General features: G+C 48.1%; 1 protein-coding gene across 2 annotated transcripts in view; it reads left to right on the top strand.

Moving 5' to 3' along the window:
* PDCD11 (programmed cell death 11) overlaps positions 1 to 26166 on the top strand; it is a 44330-nt gene that overhangs the window by 14405 nt on the left and 3759 nt on the right. Inside the window, exons 10-33 of one of the 2 annotated variants that reach the window (XM_084635054.1) lie at positions 1688 to 1812; positions 2488 to 2548; positions 3133 to 3279; positions 4514 to 4765; positions 6188 to 6331; positions 7301 to 7495; positions 8146 to 8316; positions 8936 to 9155; positions 10466 to 10618; positions 12144 to 12259; positions 12468 to 12982; positions 13768 to 13830; positions 14467 to 14575; positions 15302 to 15391; positions 16277 to 16379; positions 17003 to 17180; positions 18509 to 18565; positions 19551 to 19673; positions 20183 to 20305; positions 20921 to 21107; positions 22188 to 22304; positions 23550 to 23693; positions 24492 to 24742; positions 25515 to 25683. In XM_084635054.1, the coding sequence (XP_084491180.1) occupies positions 1688 to 1812; positions 2488 to 2548; positions 3133 to 3279; positions 4514 to 4765; positions 6188 to 6331; positions 7301 to 7495; positions 8146 to 8316; positions 8936 to 9155; positions 10466 to 10618; positions 12144 to 12259; positions 12468 to 12982; positions 13768 to 13830; positions 14467 to 14575; positions 15302 to 15391; positions 16277 to 16379; positions 17003 to 17180; positions 18509 to 18565; positions 19551 to 19673; positions 20183 to 20305; positions 20921 to 21107; positions 22188 to 22304; positions 23550 to 23693; positions 24492 to 24742; positions 25515 to 25683 (3813 nt within the window). Of the gene's footprint in view, positions 1 to 1687; positions 1813 to 2487; positions 2549 to 3132; positions 3280 to 4513; positions 4766 to 6187; positions 6332 to 7300; positions 7496 to 8145; positions 8317 to 8935; positions 9156 to 10465; positions 10619 to 12143; positions 12260 to 12467; positions 12983 to 13767; positions 13831 to 14466; positions 14576 to 15301; positions 15392 to 16276; positions 16380 to 17002; positions 17181 to 18508; positions 18566 to 19550; positions 19674 to 20182; positions 20306 to 20920; positions 21108 to 22187; positions 22305 to 23546; positions 23694 to 24491; positions 24743 to 25514; positions 25684 to 26166 lie in introns of both variants that reach the window. The other variant, XM_084635053.1, reaches the window with a different exon arrangement.

Below are 26166 nucleotides of genomic sequence, written 5' to 3'. Positions count from 1 at the left end.
GTTGTCTTGGATGTTTTTCTATTGAAAATCTTGGGTTGGAATAAGGCTGGACAATTGAGTCTTGCTTTGCATCACTGGCTAACTAGGGCAGGATGACGATTCCCTCCTGCATCAATGAAGCATCACCAGGAAACATTATCCCCTGGTGACTAATTTCTACTCTAAGTCCATAAAGTAGATTTTCAATATAAATACATTATTCCTTAAATATTCCCCATATATACATCCTACAATTGAGTGTCTTGAAAAATTACAAGCCTTCTGTGGATACCTTACATGTTACTCTTATCTCTCTCTTTTCTCGGACATTTATCCATAGACATGTTTCGTGTAGTTAGTTTGTCAAGTCTGAGATGAGAGTTGTTTGCAAAGAAGAGGGGACCCTTTGCCAAGGAGCCACTGTGTCACACTTGTGTTATGTATTTTGAGGGACAGAGGAGTATGTTTCAGGCATGTGCTGACTGGGCCAGTCAATCTAGTGTCCAGATCTTCAGAGCCCTACGCTGATACAGAAACTTGGATCCGCATCCACGATAATTAGCTTGTCTGTCCCATGGTCTGCATGCCACCTTTATATGTATCCACATCTGCACCCGCACTAGCACCCTATCTTACTGTTATATCCCTGTGCAAAGACAAAAATTTGGATCCGTATCCAATCCACGAGGCACAAAGATGGTAAACAATACATCCACAGTTGTAAAACGGATCTCTGCCGATCTGCAGGGCTCTACCTATCGTGGTTTGGGTAGAGGGGGGCTATTGTGAAAGAATCACTGAATCCTTTAGCCCAGCACATAGGGGTGATGGGGGAAGGATGTTGGATTATATTAGCAGAGGAGTAAAATGTGCAATACAGTATTGTTACTGTGTAAGGCATTTGTCAGTCCTGTCTCAGGAATGGTGTACATGGTATTGGCCAATTTTCTGGGGGAAGGCTAGTCTTGTCTTGCTGCTCTAACCAGCTCTTCCTTTGTCCTTGGCTTCCACTCTCCTCCTGCTGGTATTATTCCCTTACTGGCCCCACAAAAAACCCCTCCCTCCCATATCCTTCATCTGAGTCTCTCTTCCTGGCTACACTAGTTCCTTCCCTGCCTTGGTGATGGGTTCACTGGCCTTGGTTGCACTTGAGCCTGAAGTTCCCTCTATAAGGCCCAGGCCTGTGAGAGGTTGAGCATCCTGCACTTGCAGGACTGAGGTCGAAATCCTTCAGGAAGCCACTGGTTTTGCAGTGACCAGAACGCCATAGGAGCTCAGGGTGGTCCTTAGAAATGAGGTTAATGTACAATGTGCCCAGCCTTCATAAAGTACCAGGCTGGCCTCGCGCTCAGGTCAAGCCCTGGCCTGGTAGCCTCGTGCTCTTAATGGTCTTCAAAAAATTATGCTAGCAGAACGTTGCCATTCAGTGTGTGTATACACAGTAAAATACGACGTCATCTGCATGGCAACTATCGTACAAGCTGCTCCCCAAAATAATGGGTTTGTCTGCGTCTTCCTCCCTGTCCTCCCAACTCATACTTGCGGAAGGATGTAAGCATTGCATCTCACCTGAGTAAAAACACCCATGTGAAACTTGCTGAGTCTTACTGGTTTGTGTTCTCCTCTTCAAGTCAGTCTAGATCTCGTTCTCCAAAGTCAATACTATCTCTATTTCCAAATGGTGATAAATCGCCCTTTGTTTTTGTAGCTGAAGCATCTTTCAGACACCAAAAAATCCTTCAAACCTGGGGCATTTAAGACGGGAAGCAAGCACAGATGTCGAATCATTGACTACAGCCTTATGGATGAGCTGGCCCTGTTGTCTCTGAAACAGTAAGTTCTTGGTGCCATTCCAGAATTGTTTGTGGGAGCTGCGGGGAGAGTAGGGTCTGATAACAAGTGGAAAATATTGTGCTGCTTTGTTTGGCTGGAACCCACCCCCTGGGGTTTCCACTCATTAGCTGTCTGTGGCACTCATCTGTTGCCCATTATCTGAAACCTCACAACCTTGAACACATTTCTCCTCCCAACAATCGCCGTGGAGCAGGGCCAGGCTGTTCTCCCCATTGCACAGATGGGAACTGAGGTCCAGTAGGACTAAGTGACTTGCCCAAGGTCACACAGAAAGGCTGCGACAGAGCAGGTCTCAGGCTTGCACTCTAACCACTGGGCCATCCTTCCTGTCTAGTAAAGGTATTGCCCTCTGAGAGCCAGCGGGTTCCCTGCATGCACGGTTTTGGCTTCTGGCCACCATCCTTTGTGTCATAAACTGGGACAGAGCTTAGTCCAGTGGCTGGGCCCAGACCACCTTTACAGGGGAACGTCACCATGACTCTGACACAGGGCTGCGGGGGGACAGAGCATTGATGTGATAAATAGGGGCCAGGCAGATTCTGGCAGACCCCAGGGGTGAGGGAAGGAGAGGGGTTGTCTTGTCCTTACCACCTCTGGGTTTTCCCTCACGTTAAAGATGACTCACGCCGCAACCCTTGCTGTATCTTTTCCTAGTCGAATTATTGCTGCTCCGTTTCTGAGATACCAAGACATCTGTCCCGGGCACGTGGTGGAGGTAAGATCCTGAGAGAATGTCGCACGTTTGGCATTGTCGAGTATTGGTACTTGCTGCCACGCCTTAGGCGATGTGTCTTTTCCCTGCCTAGTTAATGCCAGTTCACACCTATTTGTTTTAGACCAGTGCTGGAAAGGGAGAATGTAAATACAGCACCAGCAAAAATAACTTGCAAGTTCTCCAGGCTGTAGTTACCTGGCTGAGTGACATTTCAGTCTAGGTGTTTGAGTTGCCTTGGTGAGCGTAGAATGATCTTTCTAAAGCTTTGTATTCCCTATCGTATGTTGGATATAATATATATATGGGGTCAGATCCAGGTCTGTTTCAAGTCAGTGGGAATTTTACCATTGACTTCAGCAGAACCAGCATGTGGCCCATGGAGAGCACAGCACTGGCAACACGGGTGCAAGATGCAGCGTAGCTTCCCTTATGTAAAGCTGTTGCCCTGCACGTGGTTAATACGTTAGATAGATTTTTGGGGCGGGGTGTGTTTATTTTTGGGGGGGTAGTGGGTAGGCCATTTCCCATGTACACCCCAACCCACACTGAAAACTACTGATCCTGCTCTCTTCTGCGGACTCTAGGGCAAAGTGTTGGCTCTGAAACCCTTGGGGATGCAGGTGAAGGTGACGGATCACATCAGGGGGCTGGTGCCTCGCCTACACCTGGCGGACGTGCTCCTGAAACAGCCCGAGAAGAAGTACAGCGTGGGCGGCGAAGTCAAGTGCCGGGTGAGATCCCCCTGCCAGGGACCAGCCTAGGGCTTGGGCTGTCTTAAGTTGTACTCCTCCACCAGAGCGATGCCTGAGCATTTAGACACTGATCTGATTTCCACTGAGAGCGGGTGGCTTTCTGATGCACTTATTGTTTGTTTATAATGAGTCCTGGGCCGTGAAGTTGCTGGTATTTCAGAAAGAGAAGCTGCTGCCTTTTCTCAATTGCCCCTCCCTATTGCCCACTGGACTGAGTGTTGGGTGATGTGACTCACTGGGTGGCCTGACCAAATTACAGCCATGTTTTCAAGCATCTGCTCCTTTGGATGGTCTTAGGGTGTTTGGTGCCCAGCTACAAACAGCTGGGGTCTGATTTTGAGAGCTACTGAGCACCCACACTCCACATGAAGTGATGGGCTCTACAGATACCCAGCACCTCTGAAAGTCAGGGGCTCAGGTTGTGCTCCCGATTAATGGACACTTGAAAATGTTTAGGCCTTAACTTGTCAGCACCATTTTACAGAGAGGAATATAGTGATACTTGCTCTCTCTTGTTAAAATGCTCTGAGAGCCTTGGATGAACCAAGCACCGTACGTGCTAGATGTAATCACATAACTTCCCAAAACCTCAACAATATTTAATGACTTCAAAGGCTGTGACCATTTCAAATCCTTAGGATGATTCCTTGTAGGAATCTGCATATTGAATAGGAAACCCCTGCATTTCCCTGCACTGCTTCTCAGAAGTAATGGTGTCATCTCTCTCGGGCAGTGACATACTGAAATAGACTCTGTCTTCTCTAAAGAGAAGCTTGGATTTTATGGGCTTTACTCCCACCCACCTCCATGCACACATTTAATTCATCTTCCTGGTTTTCTGCTAGACTTACTGAGACTGACAGGCTATCCTGCATCTCATTTGGGGGCCAGTGTTGCTCTTCTTCTAGCCTGATGGCCTTTGAATAGAGAGAATTCAATCCAAGGGAAAATCACCATGAACTTGGCCACCACGTCACTTGACACCTTCTGCTTTAGCAGGTTTAGCTTCTGAGACATTGTCAGCATTAATGTTTGCCTTTTCTCTGAGGATCTCAAAGCGCTGTTGCTTCTGGATGTCTGAAGCTAGTGCAAACTTGTTGACATATGTGGGATTCTTGTACATAGTGAATATGAATCAAGGATTTGGTGCCTTTTCCCTGATTGAAAAGCATCTCTGCGGTCACTCTAACCTCTTCTCCCCCCGCTCTCTTAGGTGTTAATATCCAATCCTGAAGAAAAGAAGCTGATCCTAACTCTGAAGAAAACTCTGGTCATGTCGAAATTTCCAGTCCTCACTAGTTACGAGGCTGCAAAGCCCGGCCTGATCGCTCACGGCTTCATTGTGTGCGCGAGGGAGTTTGGCTGCATTGTGAAGTTCTACAATGACGTTAAAGGTCTGGTTCCCAAGAATGAGCTGAGCTCAGAGCCCATATCTTCCCCAGAGAAAGTCTTCTACAAAGGCCAGGTAACTAATACATCCCCCCCCACATTGATAAACACAACAGAGGCACTTGTGACATTGCACTGACAGATAAGAGGCCACAGGCTGGTTGGTTGTGGATGGGAGCTTCAGGTGGAAATTCAATGCACCTAGAGAGTTGTAAAGGGATATTGGCAAGGCAGGCAGATGGAAAATAAGATCTGTCTGGTGCTGTGGTTTGCAGTGCAAGAGGTGTTGGGCCCTCTGCTGTGCTAGGGTTAGACAGGCTATCGAAAAGTCTAGCCAAAGAATCACCTAACTGCCACTGGCTTTGGGTCCCTGAAGGGGGCTATTCCTTGACAGTCGCGTGACACTGTCACACCACTGCATAGTCATAAGGACAATCTGATAACAGGGAGGAAGGGGCTCCTGAGGGGAGACGAGACCACTCACTCCAGGTTAGAGTCCCAGTCTTCTGTCCCCTGCCCTGTTGCATCCCCTTAACTCTTAGGAGCTGGATGTCCACGCCTACAAACTCACCTGTGTCCTAAGGCTTAAAGGACTCAAATCAGAGGCCTTTACTGGAAACTCTTCCTGTCTTGGGAAATCCTTTAACAGGCACAGACAACACAGGAAGGAATCAAAAGGATCTGGGATTCTGAAAACGCTCCTGTGAAGCAGTTGATTCCTCTTTCCTGTATACAATTAAATGGGCTGGGCTGTAAGAGACGCCTTCCCCTCAAGAACTTTGCAGAGCTGCCTTCTTGTACGTTTCCAGGCCTTGCCTGCTTCTGAGAGTGCAGCAGGCACAGAGCTGTGTAATGTGGTCTGCACAGCTTGGGTGGCAAAGAAACCTAGCCCCAGGGTAGGTGGCTTGTCAGATTGTCAGGGTTGGGGTCCATGCTGCGGCCCTTGTTTTCAGAAGAATGAAAACTTTTATTTTCAGGATCAGGACAACAGTCTTTTAAGTCTATATTTTAAAAATCCGACCCATGCTGTGCCTGGCAATTTTACCAATGTCCAAGCACTTTTAATTCCAGTCTGTACTTTGGGCCATCCCCATGAGGCGTGTGACCTGCTCAGAGTGTTCCTGGCGCCTTTTGTTTGTTTTTAATGCTGGAATCTATAGCAACTGCAAAAAGGGCAGGATGGTCTGGTGGTGGGAGTCGGGAGACCTGGGTTCTATTCCCAGCTCTGTCTTGGGCAGGTCATTTTAATGACTCTGTGCCTCAGTTTCCCACCTGTGAAGTGAGGATTACACTTGCCTCACACTAGTTTTGTGAATCTGAATTCACTCATGTTTGTAGAATGCCCTGATAGCCTTGGGTGCGAGGGGAAGAGTTGCTGAGTATTTATTTTGCTGTTTTATGCACTGTACTGCAGTACACTGGATATAAGGGTGGAGGGATGGATCTACAGAAAACTCACTGTTAAGTCTTTTTTTTTTTTTTAATCTCTTTACAATAGGTTGTCAAAGTCATAGTCTTAAAATGTGAGCCTGAGCAGGAGAAGCTGCTGCTGTCATTCAAGTTGATGAGCAGACCTGTCTCTGAGGATGGAGGAGAACAAATTCCAAAGAAGAATCGGGAAGTAACTTACGAAACTGGGCAGGTATTGATTGTAAATGCTACCCCCCTCCTCCTCCTGTTCCCCCCTTCTGCCTGGTTACTAAGGAAAGGATTCAATGCAACTCTGAATTATTTTACTTCTAAAACCTGTCTAATGGGTCTCACTAGATGGGGACAATGATAACTAGGTTTTGTATTGCATCTTTCGTACAAGTGTCATCCCCAAATAAGTTTTTAGAGTAAAGTAAACGGGATCATGACTCATACAGGAGTGTATGTCAGAGAAAATACTTATGTGAATACATTAAAATGGTCAGTCACAAGGCACTTAAAGAGACAGGGTGAGGTGCAAGACAGGGAGGAAAGAGAGGTGAGAAGAGGCCAGTAGATGCAGAAAGTCTGTTTCAGACGGCAGGCAAATGAGGAACTAGCATCATTGCATCTCCTATTGTGAGGCTGGCATCCCGCTAGGATGCGAGGGAGGGTCTGATGCGCTTTAGAAGAGGGAGGACAAAAAAGCCCCATGATATTAACCCAAGAGTGTTAACTTCAGCAGTCCCAGTACATAGATTATAAGGTCGTAGGGGACCCCTGTGATCATCTAGTCTGAGCTCCTCTATAACACAGGTCATAGGACTTCCCTGACGTAATTCCTGTTGAATGTGGTGGTCACGTCCATTTCTCAAACTGTAATGCTGCAGTGTGCGAACAGCTGCCACATTTTGCTCCAGAATGCTTTGGAATGAAAGACACTGCCGACATGTAAATACAAGTTTTACTACTGCAAGCACGGGGATGTTCTGTTTTGTTTAAATGATCTCATCCCCTCCTCCCATCTGATCAAATGAATTTTCCAGACTTTGACTTCTGTGATTTGTTGAGATTGCTTTATAATAAATGTCAGATGCTTCTGAGGTTCCCCGCTATTGGAACAAGAGAGTTCCTTGTGCATAGCTGGAGAGACCTCAGAGCTGTTTACAGTCTCCCGTTATGTCTCCTGTTCTCTGTTCAGATGGTTGATGTGAAGGTCCTGAAGAAGAAAGATAATGGCCTGGAGGTTTCCATCTTGTCGGACAATGTTTCTGCCCACCTTCCCATGATGCATCTGTCTGACCATGTGGTTAACTGTAAACTCCTGTACCATTGGCTCCAAGAGGGTGACATCCTCCACAGGGTTATGTGCCTAAGTGACAAGGGAGGACACATTGTATCCTTTGACTCTTCCATCGAGGTTTGGGTTTTATGGCCAGAGCCTTCATGAATGAACAATCTATTTGTAATCTAGACTGTACACAAGGAAGAGAAATTACACTGGTTTAAGGTGTGGGGCTGGTTCCATCCTCAGGAACCAAGGTTGGTTTGAAGGGCTGGTATCTTGCGAACCACCCACCCTTGAATTGAATCTTGTATGCTGCTGGGAATCCCATCAGAGATTAGACATGTTTCTAGCCCTAGTAGATTGTGAGGCATCAGGCTTTAAAAATCACAACATTCTGATTACTGACTTGTTTGCCTCCCCAGCTTACATGCATAAATGTCAGTTGTGACATGACTTTAGTAAACAACTAGCACTGAAAACCAACTAATTGTATGGATTGTAATCAGGGAATTCCAGCTTCCAAATGGTGTAATGCATTAATCTCCAACTGTCACAATTTATGAGATATTGGCTGCTAAAATTATCGATGGAGGGAAAGCAAGGTGGTAATCAGAATGATGTGATTTTAAGATCCTGTGTTGTACAACTTGCAATGGCTCTGGTGAGACCCTCTGGTGATACCAAGGGATTTAGTAGGCTCCTGAGCTTGTTTCCTCTTCCCCTGATTAGAAGGCCCTGTTCCTTGACTAGTTGTTCAGACCCTGTGCAGAAAGCCTGCAGTGATCTCTGCTGTACAGGAGGAGCAAGTGGTGAGGAGCTTCTCTGAAATCCAACCTGGGATGCAGCTGGCTGGTTACGTGAGGAACATTATGTCCTATGGAGTGTTTGTGGAGTTCCCATTTGGTCTAGCTGGACTGGCCCCCAAAGCGGTAAGCTGGGTGTGACTTTCCCTCTTAAAGCACCATGTTTGCAGGCCCAAGAAATGTGGCTCTAAGCAGGGCTGGAAGGCAGATAGACTGCAGGTCTCCTGCACTCCCACTGCCCAGCCCACTAGTAGTAAAAACTTAGTCTAGGGTTGTATTTATAGAGTTCTAGGTGCCTCCATGATATGGGAGGGCTTGTGGGGAGAGAAGGGGCAAGAAAGAGCATGAAAGCAAATGGGGATTCTACAAGAGCTGAAAAGAGCCTTCTTTCCTAATCACGCCACATCTCTCCCACCACCTGTCTGCTGGCATATCGGGGACTGCATTGCAAAACGCAGCACTGCTACAGTGAGGTAGCTCGCCCCTCATGGAGGAGATTGGGAATTGCGACTCCTCAGTTCTGTTCCCAGGCCTGCACTGATCTGCTCTGTGACCTTGTGCCAGTCACTTAACCTCTCTGTGCCTGTTCCCCATCTCTCAGATGGGGATAATACCTGCCAACATCAGAGAGAGGTTGAAGCTTAATGGATGTTTGTAAAAATACTCCAAAGCACTCTCATGAAAGGTGCTATAGTTTAATAGGGTTGCTAAGCAGCTACCTCTGCTGACCTCTTTTTCCAAACAGGCCATGAGTGACAAGTTTGTGACAGACACCAAAGACCATTTTGTGGTGGGACAGACGGTGGTTGCCAATGTGACGAGCATGGACGAGGAGAAGCAGCGTATCCTCTTGTGTCTGAAGCTGTCTGAGGTCGGCTCAGAAGATCCCGTCGCTGAGAGCTTCTCCTTACTGAGCCAGTGCTTTGAGGAGCTGAAGGAGGTCAGGGGCATTCTGAGCAGAAGAAGTAAGTTTGGGAACAGGGATCAGGTCATGACGCTCAGCACTAGAGAAATAATACAAGGCATAAACTACCCCTTTGCCTTCCATGTAAGAGAAGGCTCAAAGCAAGCAATGGCTTAACTTGTGAGCCAGGTTTGTTAAGAGAGGAGGGTTTATAGAATGAGTCCAGGCCTTGAAAGGCTACAAACAGGAACAACACTTTCTGGAACTCTTGTCAGGAGTGGGGACAACTAGCAAACCAAGAGCCAGGCTGCGCTCCCATTGTAAGTCTGTGGGAGTTTTGCTATTGATTTCAGTGGGAGCAGGTTGAGGCCCTGAGTGGTTAAGAACAGAGGGTTAAGAGCTATGATGTCATTAGCCTTATGCTGAAATAGAATAGAAAGAGCCAGGGAGACACAATGGGACAAAACTTGGTGCCTTCTAGTTCCTGGGAGGCAGGTGAAGAGCAGAATCCTCTGAGGAGGTCATGCAGATCTGATTTTTATTTCATGCAGATCTGATTTATCCAATCAGTACTTAAATACTGTGGTCAAGGGTACAGTAAGGAAAATCACATTTAAAAAAAAAAAAGGTGAAATCTACCTAACAGAGGGGAGGGGTTTGTGGTGAGCCAGCTTGTTCATCTGCTGGGGAAAAGTATTTGCTGGTTGCCCCTTAGCCAAGTAGACATGGAAAGTACTTCTGTATCTCTGAAAGGTTGCTATGCAGTACCTGTGTGCGTACCAACCCCCTACCTCCCAGACCTGAATGCCCTGAGAATCCTGGTCACCTGTACGTAGATGCCTCTCTGCATACAAATGCACATACCAAAAGCAGGAGCATTCGTGAGGGTATAGAACTGAATTGTTTAGAAAAGAGGTACTAAATGCACTAATGCTTAGATACCAAGGTGATAGGCACCTTAGGAAATACAGATCTCCCTTAGAGACTATAATAGACTAGAAATGCAGAAAGAGGGAATTAGATGATAATTGGAAGAGACCTGAATTGGGCTGCATTAAAGTTATATGCTATCCCTCCAGACAGGCCTGTTTAGTCATAGGTTAACAGCCCTGGGACATTAAATATCTCTAGTGATCGGCGGTGTGATTTTAAATTTTTAGCTTTTCATAAGTGTTTCTATTGGGATTAAATTTTAATACTATTTCTTTGTGTGTTGGGGGGGTCTAAACTATCTGATTCTCTTTTTTTTTTTTTTTAAAGAGGGGCATAAAAACTCATATTAAGCAAAGGTGAATCCCGCTTCTTTGCTTCTGCGAAAGATCCAGTGGAAATAAAATTAACTCTCTACCTTTTCCCATTCTGTCGGTTTAGATCATTCCAAGGTGGCCCAAAACCTCTGTGGATTGATACCTGGGCAGAAACTGGAGCTGGTCGTTCAGGAAGTGCAGAGGGATGGCTCAGCATTCTTCAACGGCAGCTGTGTTGCTGGGCTGACCGTAACAGCCACTCGCTATCATGTTGGAGGTTGGGAATTTCTTTTATGGTCTTATTTCTTTGTGTTTCATCGTCACTGGGTAGGATACACAATGCTCTCAAACTGCTTTGTCTGGAATGAAATAAATTGCTGATGAAACAGTGAGGAGTGTCATGAGCATGGGATAGTGCAGGCGTGGGCTCCTGAGTTTCTGTTTCTAGCTCTGCCACTGATCCAGAGCATGGTTTGGGGCATGATTAAACCTGTCTGTGACTCTGTTGTCCCTATCAGCAAAATGCCCCCCTACCTCACCGGGTTTCTGTGAGGCTTAATTAGTGTTTTGAGCTCCTCAGATGAAAGGTGCTATAGAAGGATAAAGTATTAATGAACAGTTTTTAATTTTTTCCCTTCCTCCTCTAGGAGCTGGAATATGCTCAGTTGCTGCATAATTTTTCTCTTGATTCAAGGAACGTTATTAAGCAAAACTGCAATTTCAAATACATTGTAGTTCAAATAATAGCCCAGAAAAGTGTCATTTTTTAAGCAGAACTGAAAATTATCTTAGGCATTCAGAACTGTTTTTAACTTCGTTTTATCATTACTAACATATATGAAGTGTGTGCGCGCACCCATGAACGTGTGTACGTACACACACCATATACGAAGTTTCCATGCAAGTATTAACAAATTTGACTCAAACCTGCATTTGTTGCCTTTTAAAAGACCCATTTGTGTTTAAAGAAAAGGAGGACTTGTGGCACCTTAGAGACTAACCAATTTATTTGAGCATGAGCTTTCGTGAGCTACAGAAGTGAGCTGTAGCTCACAAAAGCTCATGCTCAAATAAATTGGTTAGTCTCTAAGGTGCCACAAGTCCTCCTTTTCTTTTTGCAAAGACAGACTAACACGGCTGCTATTCTGAAACCTGCCATTTGTGTTTAGTTACAACCTTTTAATCTGGGTATTTATTTTGTTCAAATTCGAAATAATGACAACCAGATATATACCAGCCAGTGTGGCCTAGTGGAAGGAGTGGTGGCCTGGGATTTGAGGGACCTGAGTGCTATTCCCAGTTATGCCACTGGCCTGCTGGGTGACTTTGGACAGGTCATTTCCCTGCTCTGTGCCTCGGTTTCCCCCTCTCTAAAATGGGGGTAATAGTACTGACCTCCTTTGTAAAGGACTTTTGAAATCTCCTGATGAAAAGTTCTATATACAAGGTAGGTTTGATTGATTGATTGTAAAATTGACTTGATCCTGCTGTAAGGTTGGCTGTGGTTTTTGTTTTTTTCCCAGTGAAAGGATAACACTCCCCCAACATTAGTGGCTTGGAGAAAAAATATGGATCGATTCTTTTTTTTTTTTTTTTTTTAAATGAGCTACCGCACATTTGGCTGCTAGTAGTAACCATATTGTGAATGGGTCCTCTGGACTGTGAAACAGTTTTAGTGTTAGCATGGTAGCATTAGGAGCTCAGATTGCCCTTGAGCGTGCTGCCCTTGGCTTTGTCACACAGGGTCAAGACTGGTGGAAATCCTTTTGGGCTGTCAGCAGTTAATCTTCTTGTTTTTATAGACAAGAGCTTGGTTGCTGGTCAAAAAGCAAGAGTCTTGGTTCTTCATGTTGATGCCCTCAAATCAGCGGTTCACGTCTCCCTTCGAGAAGAGCTGTTGCACACAAAAGCCAAAGGGGTACGTCTGGCTTGTGTTCTCTTATTAGGTCTCGTGTGTTTCTGTCCCTGTGCCAGGTATGCATTTACCTGGTTAATGGATTTTAAATAATGCTCAGGTGTGAAATGTTTCACACAAAGTGGCGGTGGGCGGGGAGAAGGGGCAAGAATGTCTTAGCTTGGAATCCAGAGTTCCTGCTGATAAGTCACCACCAGTCTCTGTTTGACAGCTAATGGAAAACTCCCAGCAGCCTGCTGTCGTGCAGCATGTAGCAGAAGAGTTTGCCATTGCCTCATTGGTGGAGACAGGTCAGCTGACTGCCATTCCTGTGGCCTCTCACTTCAATGACACGTTCCGTTTTGACTCTGAGAAGCTGAAGGTGGGACAGGTTGTCTCTGTAACCTTAAAAACCGTGCTGACAGGTGACCATGGCATCCTGTTAGCAGTGCAAGGCCCAGCAAAGAAAAGGGCTTTTATAAGGTCCCGGAAAGAGTCAGAGACCGTAGAGGAAGGCTTGGCTGCAGTGAAACACTCCCTGTGCTTAGGAGATGTGGTCAAGGGAACTGTGAAGTCCGTCAGACCTACCTACGTGACAGTTGCCATTGATGACAAGCTAACGGGCTCCATCCACACGTCCCAGATCCTGGATGAAGTCCCCATAGGCACCTTTCCAACATCCAGGCTGAAAGCTGGGCAGAAGGTGACAGCCCGGGTCATTGGAGGCAGAGATGTGAAGACTCACAGGTAGAAAAAGAGCTTCTGTGTCGCTTCTAGGGGAAGCTGGCAGTGGAGTAGTAATTTAGTTCAGATTAACCAGGTCTCTTCCTCTGTATTGTCCAGGCATTTTGTATTCCAGCTATGCCTGCTGGAGGTGATGAGGCCCTAAGGGAATCTTCCCCTGCCATGTTCCATGCCCCGGCTAGCACATGATACTTGCATCACTGCAGATGGGCATTCTATCCCTGTCTTAGATCACAGGTAGAGAGGAGTCTGGGGTCTGCCTTAGTCAAAGCTCCTGTTGACTTCCAGTGGAGCAGGAGCTAGTCCTGAGTGAAAGTTAAGGGTCTGACTTCAGAGGTAACGAAACTTCCAACTCCAATCTAAGTTCAATGGAATTTTGGCACGTTATTCCCTTAGGTTTATCCAAAAACCCCACTCTTGAGTGCCTAACGCAGCTGGTCATCTCACAGATGATCGCGTGTCGGCATCCCAGTGCGAGGAAGGAGGCTCCTCAAATGTAGGCAGAGAAAGAGGATTACTCTGCTTTGGGAGGCAGAGCTAATCTGCCCAGGGTTTGCTGCCCAGACCGGTCCAGCAGTGGCTCTGTTACAGAGCCAGCACCGAGGATGGTGCCCTAGCAGTGTCTCATTTTGGAGTGGGTGGGAGCGTGGCAAAGGCTGAGCACCAGAACTGGGAAGCTGTTAGTTTTAAGAGTGCTTGGCTTTGTGCTGTGCGGGTAACGGGCCGGGAAAGCCTCGTTGCAGTGTGCTGTGGAGACAGAAGGAATTGAATGGTTTCCTCTGTTGCAGGTATTTGCCCATCACCCATCCACACTTCACTCAGTCCATTCCAGAGCTCAGCATTCGACCCAGGTAAGAGCCGCAGATTCTGTACTAGCCTCCTGCCCACCTGGTTTAATGTTTGTAAAGTGCCGTGAACATGGAAAGTGCCAAGTGCCAAATTCCACCCTGTCAGCTGTTGCTGGGGAAGCGGTGTTCCGCTGGGGAAGGGAGAAGGGTGGCAGCATTTGGGATCCACAACTCCTGTGTGCCACGGAGCTCTGCCCTGCAGAGGCTCCCTTGCCCTCCAGCCTACAGAGGATACGAGGAACAGGCCAGGAGCCAGGAATCCGCGAGACAACAGGACACATAAGCATATCACTCCTTTCTTCTTTCCAGCTCTGTTCTGGCCACTACAAGTTAAAGCGTCGACTGTTCCGCTAACACACCCTTGAGCTGCCTAGCATGGGACATGGCTCAAACCACACCCTAGTGGTTCTCTCTGCATTGGGGAGACTTGCTTTAAATTGTGGGAGTTCCTGCACTGTGCAGAATAAAGGGAAGAAAGCTTGGGGGAAAGAGAGTGGGGATGAACTTTACAGGGATGCTGCCCAGGGGATATTTCATCATCATAAACAGTCTCCTGGATCCACAACGTGTCCATGCACTGCTTGGAGCTGGGACTGTAATTTTTTTCCATCTGCTCCTGTCTCTTTGCTTTCTGAACAGTGATCTGAAGGGGGATGGTGGCACAGCTCTGAGCCCCGAAGGAGACAATCCCAGTGAACGGCTCAGGCCCTACAAAGCTGGGCAGACGGTGACCTGCTTTGTGAAGAAGGTGAGATTTGGAGGCTTCCAAAATAAATGCTGGGAAAGGACCAACTGTCAAAACGTCAGGCCTGGTTCCAGCCCATAGTCTGAAAAATTCAAACGTGCCAGTAAAATGCTGATCGGTGCATCCAAAATCCAGCCCTAGTCTTGACGACAGAAGGAAATAGGAAGGAGCAGAATAACTCCAGAGCTAAGGAGATGGGTTGATATCACAGCCTGTTTGTCCCCAGTGCAGTGTTCCCCCTGCCGCCCTCCCCCCGCCCCATGCTCCAGCAGAAGGTCCTTTTGGGGGAAAACTCCCCCAATTCCAAATATGCCAGATGCTGGAACTCCTGAGCCTTTGTGTGAGAATCACTGCAGTGTAGCAGCAGACCCCATAGCAGCAAGATATCATTGGGGCCAATTCATGATTCCCTCCCACCCAAAAGACCCCTCTGTTAGTATCTCTATCTGCAGAGAATTCCAAATGCTGTTTCTCCTCTTTGGGGAGACTCATCCTCTCCTCTGAGAGCACAAAGAAGCACCTCTCCTGTCTGAGTCCTAATCAATAAGCGATTGGAATCCGGGCTGGAAATGCTGGGAGAGGTTTTCTGGCTTGTGTTATGCAGGAGATCCGGCTACATGATCATAATTGGGCCCTTCTGGACTCGATCTGAATTTTCTCTCTCCTTGAAGCCATGGAGCTTCTTGTAAGTCTAACCTTCTCTTCTATGGCTGGTTGGTTTCCTCTCAGTACAACACCACCAAGACTTGGCTGGAGGTGGAGATCACCCCTGAGATTCGAGGAAGAGTTCCCCAGCTTCTGCTTTCCCTTAACCCCAAGGTAAGTCCTCGCCAGAGAATCACATGCATGAAGGTTTTGCACACATGAGGCTGCGAGCACCCAGAGACAAAAGTGTCTCAAGCAGCCTCCAACCTTTTGGTTCCTCTTTGCTTCCTGATCCTGTGTCATGGCTGGGGCTGGGCCTGTTCTTCCTCTTTCAGCTACTCCATAATGAGTATTGTTGACTTGGTTATTTTTAGAGAAACGTTAGATTGTGAACATCATTAGTTGTTTTTCTTTTCAAAGGGGAACTGCAGAGTTTCCGAATCAAATGCCAGATCGTTAGCAGAACAAATCAGATCTATTTGCCTCTTAATACGAATATTTGGAAATCGGTTCCTTGCCAAGTCCTTTTACCCTTCCCCGCCCTCCCACCCCCGCCACCTTGTAGACTCACTCACTGTGCAATCTCTGTCTCTTTTGAGTTGCTTTTTTTATAGTGGCAACAAGATAATTAGTATAATAATACTTAGCTCTTACATACTGCTTTTCAGCAGTAGATCTCAAAGCATGTTGGCATCGTTATCCCCATTTTACAGATGGGGAAACTGAGCCACAGGGTGGCACATGACTACCCAAATCACCCAGCAAGCCAGTGGCAGAGTTGGAAATAGACCCAAAGTCTCTTGAATCCCAGTCCAGTGTTTGTTTGTTTTTTTCCATGGAGCCAGGCTGCTTCCCTAAAACATGAGCAGTAAGAAATGCTGTTTACTGCTAGATTTATCCAGCGTCACAGTGACATTTCTTTATCAGGGTTTAATAGATGCACAGAAGATGCCTATAATGCCAAATGTAGATCTCGAAATGTCCTGAGATTACCTTGGTTAAAATCAAAATGAGTGGCTGAAGTCCCTGGTGATGAGTGGAAGTCTCTCTCCCCCGCAGGTCTTAAAGCATCCAGAAAAGAGCTTCAAGAATGGCCAAGCTTTGTCTGCCACAGTGACTGGCACAGATGCCTCTGAGACCAACCTCTGCCTGTCACTTACAGGTATGGTAAAGCCTCGTTAACTGCAGCACCCTTCCTGTTCGGATTCCTCCATCAGCTCAGCAACTAGAAATGGTCCTGGACTGAAACCATGGGATCAGAATGCTGCAAGACAGAGCCAAACTTTGTCTCTCTCTCCTGAACTAACACCCTGAATCTGGATCCAGAGTTCAAGGTGCTTTGGTTTTCAGACTCAGCCGGTACGTAGAGGTTCAAGCCTTTAGACTAAAGCATCAGTTCTCCTTCTAGGTGTGTCAGGCAGGGTCCTCATCTCTGCTCTCTTCTGAAGCAACTTGGTTTCTGACTGGTCTCCATCAGGTGTCACACAAGCTGTTCATCAATTACTACGGGTCCGGGTATAATGGGTTCAGGGTCATATCTGGGAGGAAGGATTGTGAATGGTTGAACATGGCATCGTTGTTACAAAAGGGATTGTGAACTGAGAGAGCCGCGCAGGCCCCATGTGGCCAAAAGACTGTGGGGATGGTAGGTGACCGGGGAAGTAACGCCATACCTCCTTTCTGTCTACTTGATTCCCTTACCCCAAGTGTTCAAGCTTGGAATATCTTCACCCTTTGTGGGGTCTGGCTGAAATAACCCCTCTGAAATCCTCGTGCTCTTGGCAGGAGTCCACTCGCTGGCGGAAGGAACCATCACCCTGGGCACCATAACAAAGGTGACTCCACATGTCTGCCTCACCATTGCACTTCCCTTCGGAAAGACCGGCAAAGCCAGTATCTTTCACCTGAGTGATTCATATGCTGAGCAGCCGCTAGAGAACTTCAGCATCGGGAAGCTTGTCAGGTCAGAGATTCTCCTAGTCTCCTGAAGTCTCTTGTTGCCTCCTCAAGTGGGGGGGCCTGGGAAAATCCTTCAGCAGTGACAAGATTCACCAGTGGTTTGGTTTAGCAGCAGCACTGAGGGGTTTTCCTTGCATTCCAGCCGGAGTGTTACCCCTTCCGGGGCAAATTGTAAAGAGTTAGAGGACATATAGCTCTTTGGCTCCTCTAGGGGAGAAGGTTGTAACCTTACATTTGTATCTGCTTGGGGCAGCTGCTCACTTCCTGTGTGCTCGCTTCCTTCAGTCCCCTTTTCAGAACCCATTTCTTAAAGAAGGGTGTTGCAGTGCTTAGCATGCTAGTTTCGGACTTGGGAGACCTGCTTTGAATTCCAAGGGTGTTAGACAAATCACTTACACCCTAAGTTCCCTCTAAGCGTATCAAGGGCCGCACAGGTGCTCAGGGCTTCGGCAGGGAGAGGCACCTCTACCTCAGCCCCAGCCCCAGAGCTGCCGCGGCCCGGGAGAGGCGCCTCTCCCCCCCCCAGCCCAAGTGCTGCTGGGGGGAGTTCTCTCTCTTCCCCCCGCCCCGCCCTCCACCCCAGGGCAGTCTGCACCCCAAACTCACCCCCATCCTCATCTCTGGCCCCACCCCCGGGCCCACACCCCCAGCCGGAGCCTTCATTTCCCCCCTCAGCTCCCACCCAGCACCCCAACCCTCTGCCCCAGCCCTGAGCCCCCTCCCACACTCCAAACCTCTCGGCCCCGGCCCCACCCCCACCACACATCACCTCCATATTGGTGCACATAACAAAATTCATTCCGCACATACATGAGAAAAATTAGAGGGAATAATTGCTTACACCCAGATATTAAAAGGTATTTAGGTGCTGCTGTGCTCTGTGTTGCTATGCCTAACTGATTTAGGAGCCTGTCTCATTTTCCAAAGGAATGTAAGCACTTAGGAGCCAAAATCCCATTGACAGTCAATAGGATTTATACTCCTAAATATCTAAATCTGGGCCATGGTGTGTCTGTGACCGAATTCCCCACCTCTAATGTGACTTCCCTTCCTCACAGGGGTGTTGTGAGCATTCAGGATTGTGAGATGCTCAGATACTATGGTGTAGGTCGGTAGGTTGTTTTCTTTCACAAAACCTTCTCAGCTGATCTCCTAAATCATTGTATCTCATTGGTCTGCGGTAGACTGTAAGTGCTTCAGAGATCTGGGTTCTTAGTGCACCTTCTACGTTTAATGCTGCTGTATGAAGAATTTCTCTGCTTCCTCTGTGTGTGCCTTTTTTTTAAATCTGCTCAAAGGTTTCCCATTTTCGTGCCTCTCCCACATCTCCAGGTGTTGTGTCCTATCCAATGAAGACAACAAAATAGAAATATCTCTCCGGCAATCCAGGTAGGTGCCTTTGCATTGGACTGTAGATCTCCTGAGAGTGGTAAAAAGTGCAGTGAAACTTGGTGTTTAGTTTTTTACCCACCCTGAAACCCACATTTACTGGGCCAGCCCAATGCATGTGTTCAGATTACATAATTAGCCTGATATCCCAGACTTTGTAAGGGATGAAGATAGCTTTGGATGCTGCTTGTTCATTCTGCTTAGAGGGTTTCCCGTGTCCGGGAGAATGTGAAGATGTCTGGTTGTGAATACACACATTCACACATTTTATTTATGAGCATTCTAGGTCTGGTTGAGTTTCACTGCTCTTCTAGGTCTGTCCACACAGCTTCATTTGGATATGTGTTCTGTGTGTTTACCTTTCCTCCAGTGAACTTATTTAGACCTAGTTTAAAAAAAATAAACAAATAGTTTCCCATGGTGGAATTGGCAGCATAAACATTTAACCTCAAAAAATGCAGATGAACATTTTACTTTTCAGAAGAAATGGCAGATGAAGAGCTTGATTCTTCTCACTTTGTGCCAGTCGTGCATTGCACACACAGATGATGGCATCAATGTATCCGATTGTGACCACAGATCGGGTTGCTGGACACATGAATGCAAGTGATGGGAGGCTGGGTTAAAGCCTCTTTGGGGCAGGAGGACACAAACCCCAAATTTTCATACAGCCTCAATCAGTGCCTTTGCCCCTTTTTCTGGCACTATCTCAAAAGTGTAACAGGCCAAGGGGTTAGCCACAAATCCTCAGTACAGCGACCTGGATCGCTGTATCGTGCTGCTTACCTTCTGTAGCTGGAAGAAGATGCAGACAGTGCATTTCAATAAATGGGAGGAGAAACAAGGATGTTCTTGGTCCTTCACACTCCGTAAAGGGTTCATTGCTTTCCAGTCTCCAGTTTGGGTTGATTTTTTTCAGGACCCAGCAGAGTATAAAACATTCAGTTGCAGTGAGGATTTTCCTCCTTCCCCCTCTTTCTTCTAGGACAAATCCAAAGAGCAAAAACAAAGTGGAAGATCCTGAAATTACATGTGTTGAGGATGTTCGGGAAGGCCAGCTGGTCAGAGGCTATGTCAGATCTGTCAAGCAGTCAGGCGTGTTTTGTGGGTGAGTAGCACGTGGCGAGACAAGTACAGTGGGCTGTGTAGACCCGAGGTCCATGTGTGCATGCTTGTTTTGTGTTAATAGCCCTAGAATTCAAAATTCTGCAGCGTCTCTGACAATGTAATGCCACTTTCCCAAGTGAATTTCATTCTGTAAGTCAGAATGTTGGTGTTTTTTGTAAGCTTGTGACGTTTATGTGAAAAATGCCCTACTATCTAATAGGCAGCTGGTCGTAGGGCAGGCAGGCGCTGTTCCAGCGTCCTATAAACAGTGCCCCCAGTGTTGTTCAATCTCAACCTGCAACATCCCCTGCTGTTCCCATCCTGCCCTTCTGGCTCTGCCAATGTCCCTCCAGGCTGACCTGCTGGACTCCCTGCTGTTCTGCTTCTTTGTCTCGCCAGGGTTGGAGGCTGCCTGTAATGATGGTGGTTAGGTGACGTGCACCAGGCCCCGTAATATAGCTGCCGTTAAGGTGAAGCTGTAGACGTGTGATTCTGACTCTTTCTTTTCAGTTTGTCTAGCTCAGTTGTGGGCCGAGTCCAATTCCACAAAGTCGTCCCCTTCTTCATACCGAAACAATCTTTGTATGAGCAGTACGTGCCAGAGGGGAAGTTCCTCACTGCCAAGGTCCTCAGGTAGGTGGGAGGCCCCCCAGTGAACTGGCAGATTGAGGGGACAATGGGAAGGGGCAGAAGAAAAGGTGACAAGGGGCAAGCAGGGGCACCCCAATAATCATCAGGGGGCACAGAACTTCTCCGGCCCCAGGGCTGCAGAGGCTAATTGGGGGTAATTCTCTGGGCTGGGTGGGGTAAACATTCATTTGGCCTTATTAGCCCGGGGCTGGTAAAGAAGGCCCAGGAAGGAATTGCAGGGAGAGAGAGAGGGAGGACAGGGCTAGCTGGGTCCAGTCAGACAGGGGCCTCGGAGTAGGGAGATCTCTGTCCCCTCAGGTCCTGCTGAGAGGGCTAAAAGCCCAGCAAATATTGTAAGTAGGTGGGAGCATGGGGGACTCTGGTTATATCGGTGAAGGGGAATCGAAATAAAGTGTCACTAAGAGCACAGCCGGTGGAATCTGTGCAATTTCTGCAGGGAAGAGGATAGGAGTGGAGACGGGCCCCTGTTACAAGGGTTACCTGCAATAGCAAGAGACTGAACTCAGTGACTCTGGAGGTCCCTTCCAATTTCTGGCATTCACAGCAATTGGAATATTTCTGGTTTTCTGTTCTCTTCCCCCTGGAAACATGCTGCAGTGTAAATAATAGAGAGAGCCATGTTGAGCTCTCTCTCCTCCCTGAGGACACTGGGAAGCCAAGCATCCTGCCTGAGTCACTGGGCCTGCCACGCTGTGACACAGATGAGGGGAAGGGCAAGGAGAAGAGAGAGGAGTTAAAGAAGCTGAGGTCAAAACAGAAAAGAAGAGTCTCGGAAGGCGAACAGGTATGTGCACGCAGGGAGATTGTCCCCCACATTGGGGTGGGTGGTTGTGCTGAGCAGGGGGCAGAAATGCATTCCCCTTGCTTCTGTCTGCTTCACCCTCAAAGCAGGACATTGTGGGTGATAAAGATTCAGCTAATTTTAATGGAAACTTAACATGAAGTTTTTACAGAATAGAAAAAAGAACTATGGTCCATAACTCTCCTCTGCCACAGACAGAACCCCAAATCAGGCTGCACGAATTGCAACATTACTTTGTATGAATGGGGGTGTCTGACTGCAAACAAAGAGGTCTTGAACCTGGACCTCTGGATCTTAAAGCTTGTGCCTCAATGGCCTGAGCTAAAGGATCCACCTGTGACAGCCAATGATGTAGCAGGCTCATCAACCTCTATATGTGGCCCAGGCACCACTGGAGGGGGATGGAGTGCCACACTGAGGGTGGGGATTGCATACACACCCAGACCAGTGGTTTTCAAACTGTGGGTCGTGGCCCAGTACTGGATCGTGGCATGTCAGGCACTGGGTCATGGTGGTGCTGGTCTGCACCACCAAGTGGGCTGTTAAAAGTTCGTTCGACGGTGCTGCCCGGCTAAGGCAGGCTAGTTCCTCCCTGTTCTGACACCGCGCTGCGCCCCGGAAGTGGCAGGCAGCAGCTCCGTTGGGTCGCGCGCATCAACAATTTTCTTCAATGGGTCACCAGAAAAAAAAGTTTGAAAACCACTGCTCTTGGCCACCCTCCCCCCCCAAAGTGTGTGTGTTTTGGGGAAGAAAATCACTGGCCCCCTGCTTTATGTTCTTGTATCTCAAGTTTTCTGGCAGGCATCTCTGCACAGCACCTGCCAGAATGTGGCCCATAAAAGTTGACTTGACCATCTGCCCCGTGGATTGAGGCCTGCCACATTCATGACTTTTCTCTTGTGACTCATGTTGTACGTTGTGTCTCTGGGTGACTGGGGAAGGCGGTGACGGTTATTCCAAGGCCTCTGCTTTTTCTGTCTGTAGCCAATGTTTGACCTTGAAAATAGAATTCTTGTAAAGTCTCTTTCCAATGGCTCACCCTCCCCCCCACCTCCACTGCAGGAGGTGAAGCCAGGGAAAAAGCGAGGTCGCCTGACGGACGGGGATGACAGCGGCGTTGAGGTCTATTGCCGGGAGGAGGAGGAGGAAGATGAGGAGGAGAATAAAAGGAAATCCAAGGTGAGGGTACACAGAGGAAGAGCCAGAGCCCTGAAGAGGAGAATATGAATGAGCAAAGGGATGTTCAGGGTGACTGGCAGAGGACTGCTTGAGGGTGACTGAGATGGGGGCCTGGAATAAGCTGCTACAGGGTACCTGGCTTTCAGGCCCATTGCGATGTGTCCATTTCTCAGCTCCTCCACCCTGTGCATAAAAGGACTTACCTCAACAATTAGCAGGCACGTGGCTCTTTAAGAGTTTGGTTACTAATGGCCTGTAGGGAGGCAACTCCATGTACTGTAACCAGAGCCCTGAAATCCAGAACTGGAGACCTGTAACTTTCCATTCTTCCCACAAAAAGCTATCACCTTGGGGTGATGCAGGGACTTGTAAACTGGGTAATAAAGATGATGGATCTGGTCTGGTCTGAGCACGGTCTGGTCTGGTCAGTGCTGGGAAGGGACACCATCAAGGGAAACAAAAGAGATGTGGGTGATACTCCTAGTCTCTCTCGCCTTTCTGGCCACTTGGATATTTTCAGAGTAACAGCCGTGTTAGTCTGTATTCGCAAAAAGAAAAGGAGTGTCCAGTGGGGTGGGAGGAGGTATTGTTTCATATTCTCTGTGTATATATAAAGTCTGCTGCAGTTTCCACGGTATGCATCCGATGAAGTGAGCTGTAGCTCACGAAAGCTCATGCTCAAATAAATTGGTTAGTCTCTAAGGTGCCACAAGTACTCCTTTTCTTTTTGGATATTTTGTTATCTCCCACAAGAATATGGATGTTAGCTCCAGTAGCCTGGCCAAATCCAATCTGGGTGCTAACTGCAGTTACAACTAGAAACAGTATGTTTACTTCCTGTTCTACTCTGCTGTGCTGTCAAACAGCCATCATGCTCCACCCCAGAGGTGCTTGCATTCTAGTAGTGGATGAAGTGATGGCTATCTCTATAAAACGTTATGGGGGGGGGGGTTCAGGATGAAAGTTTCTATATAAGTGTGAACAATTTATTCCCATTGCTCCAGAAGACGATTGAAATCCTTCAGTGAGCCTGTTTTTCTCACTGTTTATCCCTCCATGGACCCAGTTTGTTATGGCTAAGTCATTCTGACAGGGGCGGTGGTGGTGGGGAATTTCAGGTGTCATTTTGGTAGACAATGCGCAGGCTAGAGCAAGGCAGGGTGCAGGCAGCAGCTGTACCCGCTCCCAACAGAAGCCTGGAATATAAAACAAGCAAATATCATCTTCTATTGTCCTGTCAAGCAGGAGACAAAACGTGCAGAGGCTCCAAGGCTGCAGGTTTCTAGTGGCTTCACTTGGGACGAGGGTTTAAATGCCCTGGAGGTGCCAGTATTTAATCGGAAAGAGGAGAGCTCAGACAGCGAGGAAGAGGATGACACACAGTCCATGGTACAGTATCCTGGACAGCACTGCGTGCGTGGGAGCTGCTGTAACTTGCCTTCTTGTCACTTACTGTCTTTGTATCGGTAATGTGCTGAGCCTTGTGTCAGATGGCAAAGGCTGTGTTAATCCAAGGGACTGCCTTCACCAATCGGTTCTTACGACGTTCTTTTAACGTGTGTAGATAAACGTAACCAGAGGAAGGTGACAATCTTTGAGAGAGAGCACGGGCGGGTGCTGTGCAAGCTGAGTTTCCTTCTCACAGCCCTATCCATGCACCTCAACCCCTGTCCTTCCAGTCCTGAGCCACACCCATCCCCTGATGATCTGCCAATGCACCTCAGTCTTGATCTGTAACACCCTGTCCTTCCAGTCCCTGGCCTCTCCAGAGCAGACATCTACGTTGTGGCAATTGCACTGGTCACCAGCAACCAATGGGCTTGTGTTGTGGAAAAAAATTTAGGATGAAATCACTTGCAAGTGGAGTTAAAGTGTAAACTCTGCAGTCAGAGGTGCAAAGTTAGGGAATTAGCTCAGTCCCTTGATGTGCTTTATTAAGGGAAACGAATATCCCTTCCCCCTTGTGACTCTGCTCTTCTGAGACACAGCCTCCGATGGGTTCCAAAACTCCCTTGGTTTCGTTTCTCTCTCTAAAAAATTGGCCCAGTCTGTTGAATAGACTCCCCCCAGGATGCCCTAGTGTCTGACCATCTTCCGTCCATCATTCCCTTGTGGTGCTAGATGGCGCCTGAAGTATTCCAAAGTGACACGGTCTCTGGTTCTCACCCCTTTCCTTGCCCGCTTCAGAGGAAGAAGCAGACGAAGAAGGAGCAGGAGCAGGAGAAGCAGAGGGTGGAGAAGGAGCTCTCCAAGACCGAAGCCGCCCTGATGGACCCCAATCGGCAGCCCCAGACGGCGGACGACTTTGACCGCTTGGTGCTGAGCAATCCCAGCAGCTCCATCCTGTGGCTGCAGTACATGGCCTTCCACCTCCAAGCCACAGAGATGGAGAAGGCCAGGGCGGTGGCGGAAAGGGCCCTCAAAACCATCTCTTTCAGGTAAAACGCTTCTCCCTCCCTGCATGGGAGGGCAGCAGCTTGATGTCCACGTGCCGTTGTTGCCATTATTTGGCACGGACATCTAATCTGCCCCTAGAAATGTAGGGACGCCAGCAGCCTGGGTGGGGAATAGAAAGTGCTGCTCCAGCAGCCCCGTAGTACTCAAGGGCTGCAATTCTCAGCTTGCCTTGTTCGAGGGAGGACCCAGGCTGAACCGCCGCAGCGACGCTACGTTGGTCGGCAGCCAGCCCATCGTATGCTGTGATCCAGCTAGAGCTCAAAGCTAAGCAGGGCCCAGCCTGGGCGTGGCTAGGAGGGGAGACGTAAGGGAACAAGTGGGGTGCTGCAGAAAGAGGAATTGATGATTCCATAGGTGCCAGTCTTCCTTCTCAGTCCGTACCAAGCCAGTGCCCCAGCGTGGTGCTGTGGTTCTCTTCTAAATGAGCCCTAATACTCTTTTCTGGCTCTTTTCATGAGAGTGAGGGGTGTTATCTTTGGCCCTGTGGGCTTACTTCAACTGAGTAAATACATTCTGCCTCCTTGATACCCTCCAGGCAGTTTCAGTTGGCTACACAATTCTTCTTCTCTCACAGTGTGGTATTACTGTGCACCATAAAACAATGACCACACTCCGCCCCAGATGGGGCCGCATTTGCATGGTGCAGTGATGCAATCCCTTAGCCAACCTTTTACCGGTGCGCTGGGGCTCAGCTAATGTTTGTAAAGGGTTTTGAGTTCCTCAGACAAAGTTCATGTCCCGTTTTGCTTTCAGGGAGGAGCAGGAGAAGCTGAACGTGTGGGTAGCTCTGCTGAACCTAGAGAACATGTATGGCACGGAAGAGACACTGATGAAGGTCTTTGAGAGGGCTGTTCAATACAATGAGCCCCTGAAGGTCTTCCAGCACCTGGCTGACATCTATGCCAGCTCTGAGAAATACCAGGTGGGTGCCTGGACCCGTGATGTGCTGAGGAGCAGAATCCTTGCTGCTCACCACCAGGGCAGGAGATGAGCATTTTTTCCCTTAGAGAGTGCCTGGCCGAATCCAGCATTTGCTCCCCAGTTTGGTGTATCTGACTTTGGGCCATCCGGAGTTATGGTGCAGGCCTGTGTGAGCAGCAAGGGAATTTGCCATCAGTTTATTTCTTACCTGGGTCTTCCCCATGTAGCATCTGCCTGTTAATCTGTTCCCTGTGGTGCATAGTAGGATGATCTGTCTGTTACCAAGATTTGATTTCCTCCAGGCCTCTGAATTTGGCGCTCCTGAAAGGGTGAGGGACCAGTCACGCTGATCAGAGCTGGACATAATGCAGGTGCTAGGCAAGTTTTCCCCCCCAGCTGTGCCATTGCATCCCCGTCCTGACCTTGCAACTGCTCCTGGGCTTGGCTTGGCTTGGCTTGGCCTATCAGTGATATACAAGCATGC

The sequence above is a fragment of the Lepidochelys olivacea genome (assembly GCF_965140295.1).
Source record: "Lepidochelys olivacea isolate rLepOli2 genome assembly, chromosome: 7".
Taxonomy (NCBI): domain Eukaryota; kingdom Metazoa; phylum Chordata; order Testudines; family Cheloniidae; genus Lepidochelys; species Lepidochelys olivacea.
Note: the sequence above shows the minus strand (reverse complement) of the source record. Positions and strands in the feature narration are given on the sequence as shown.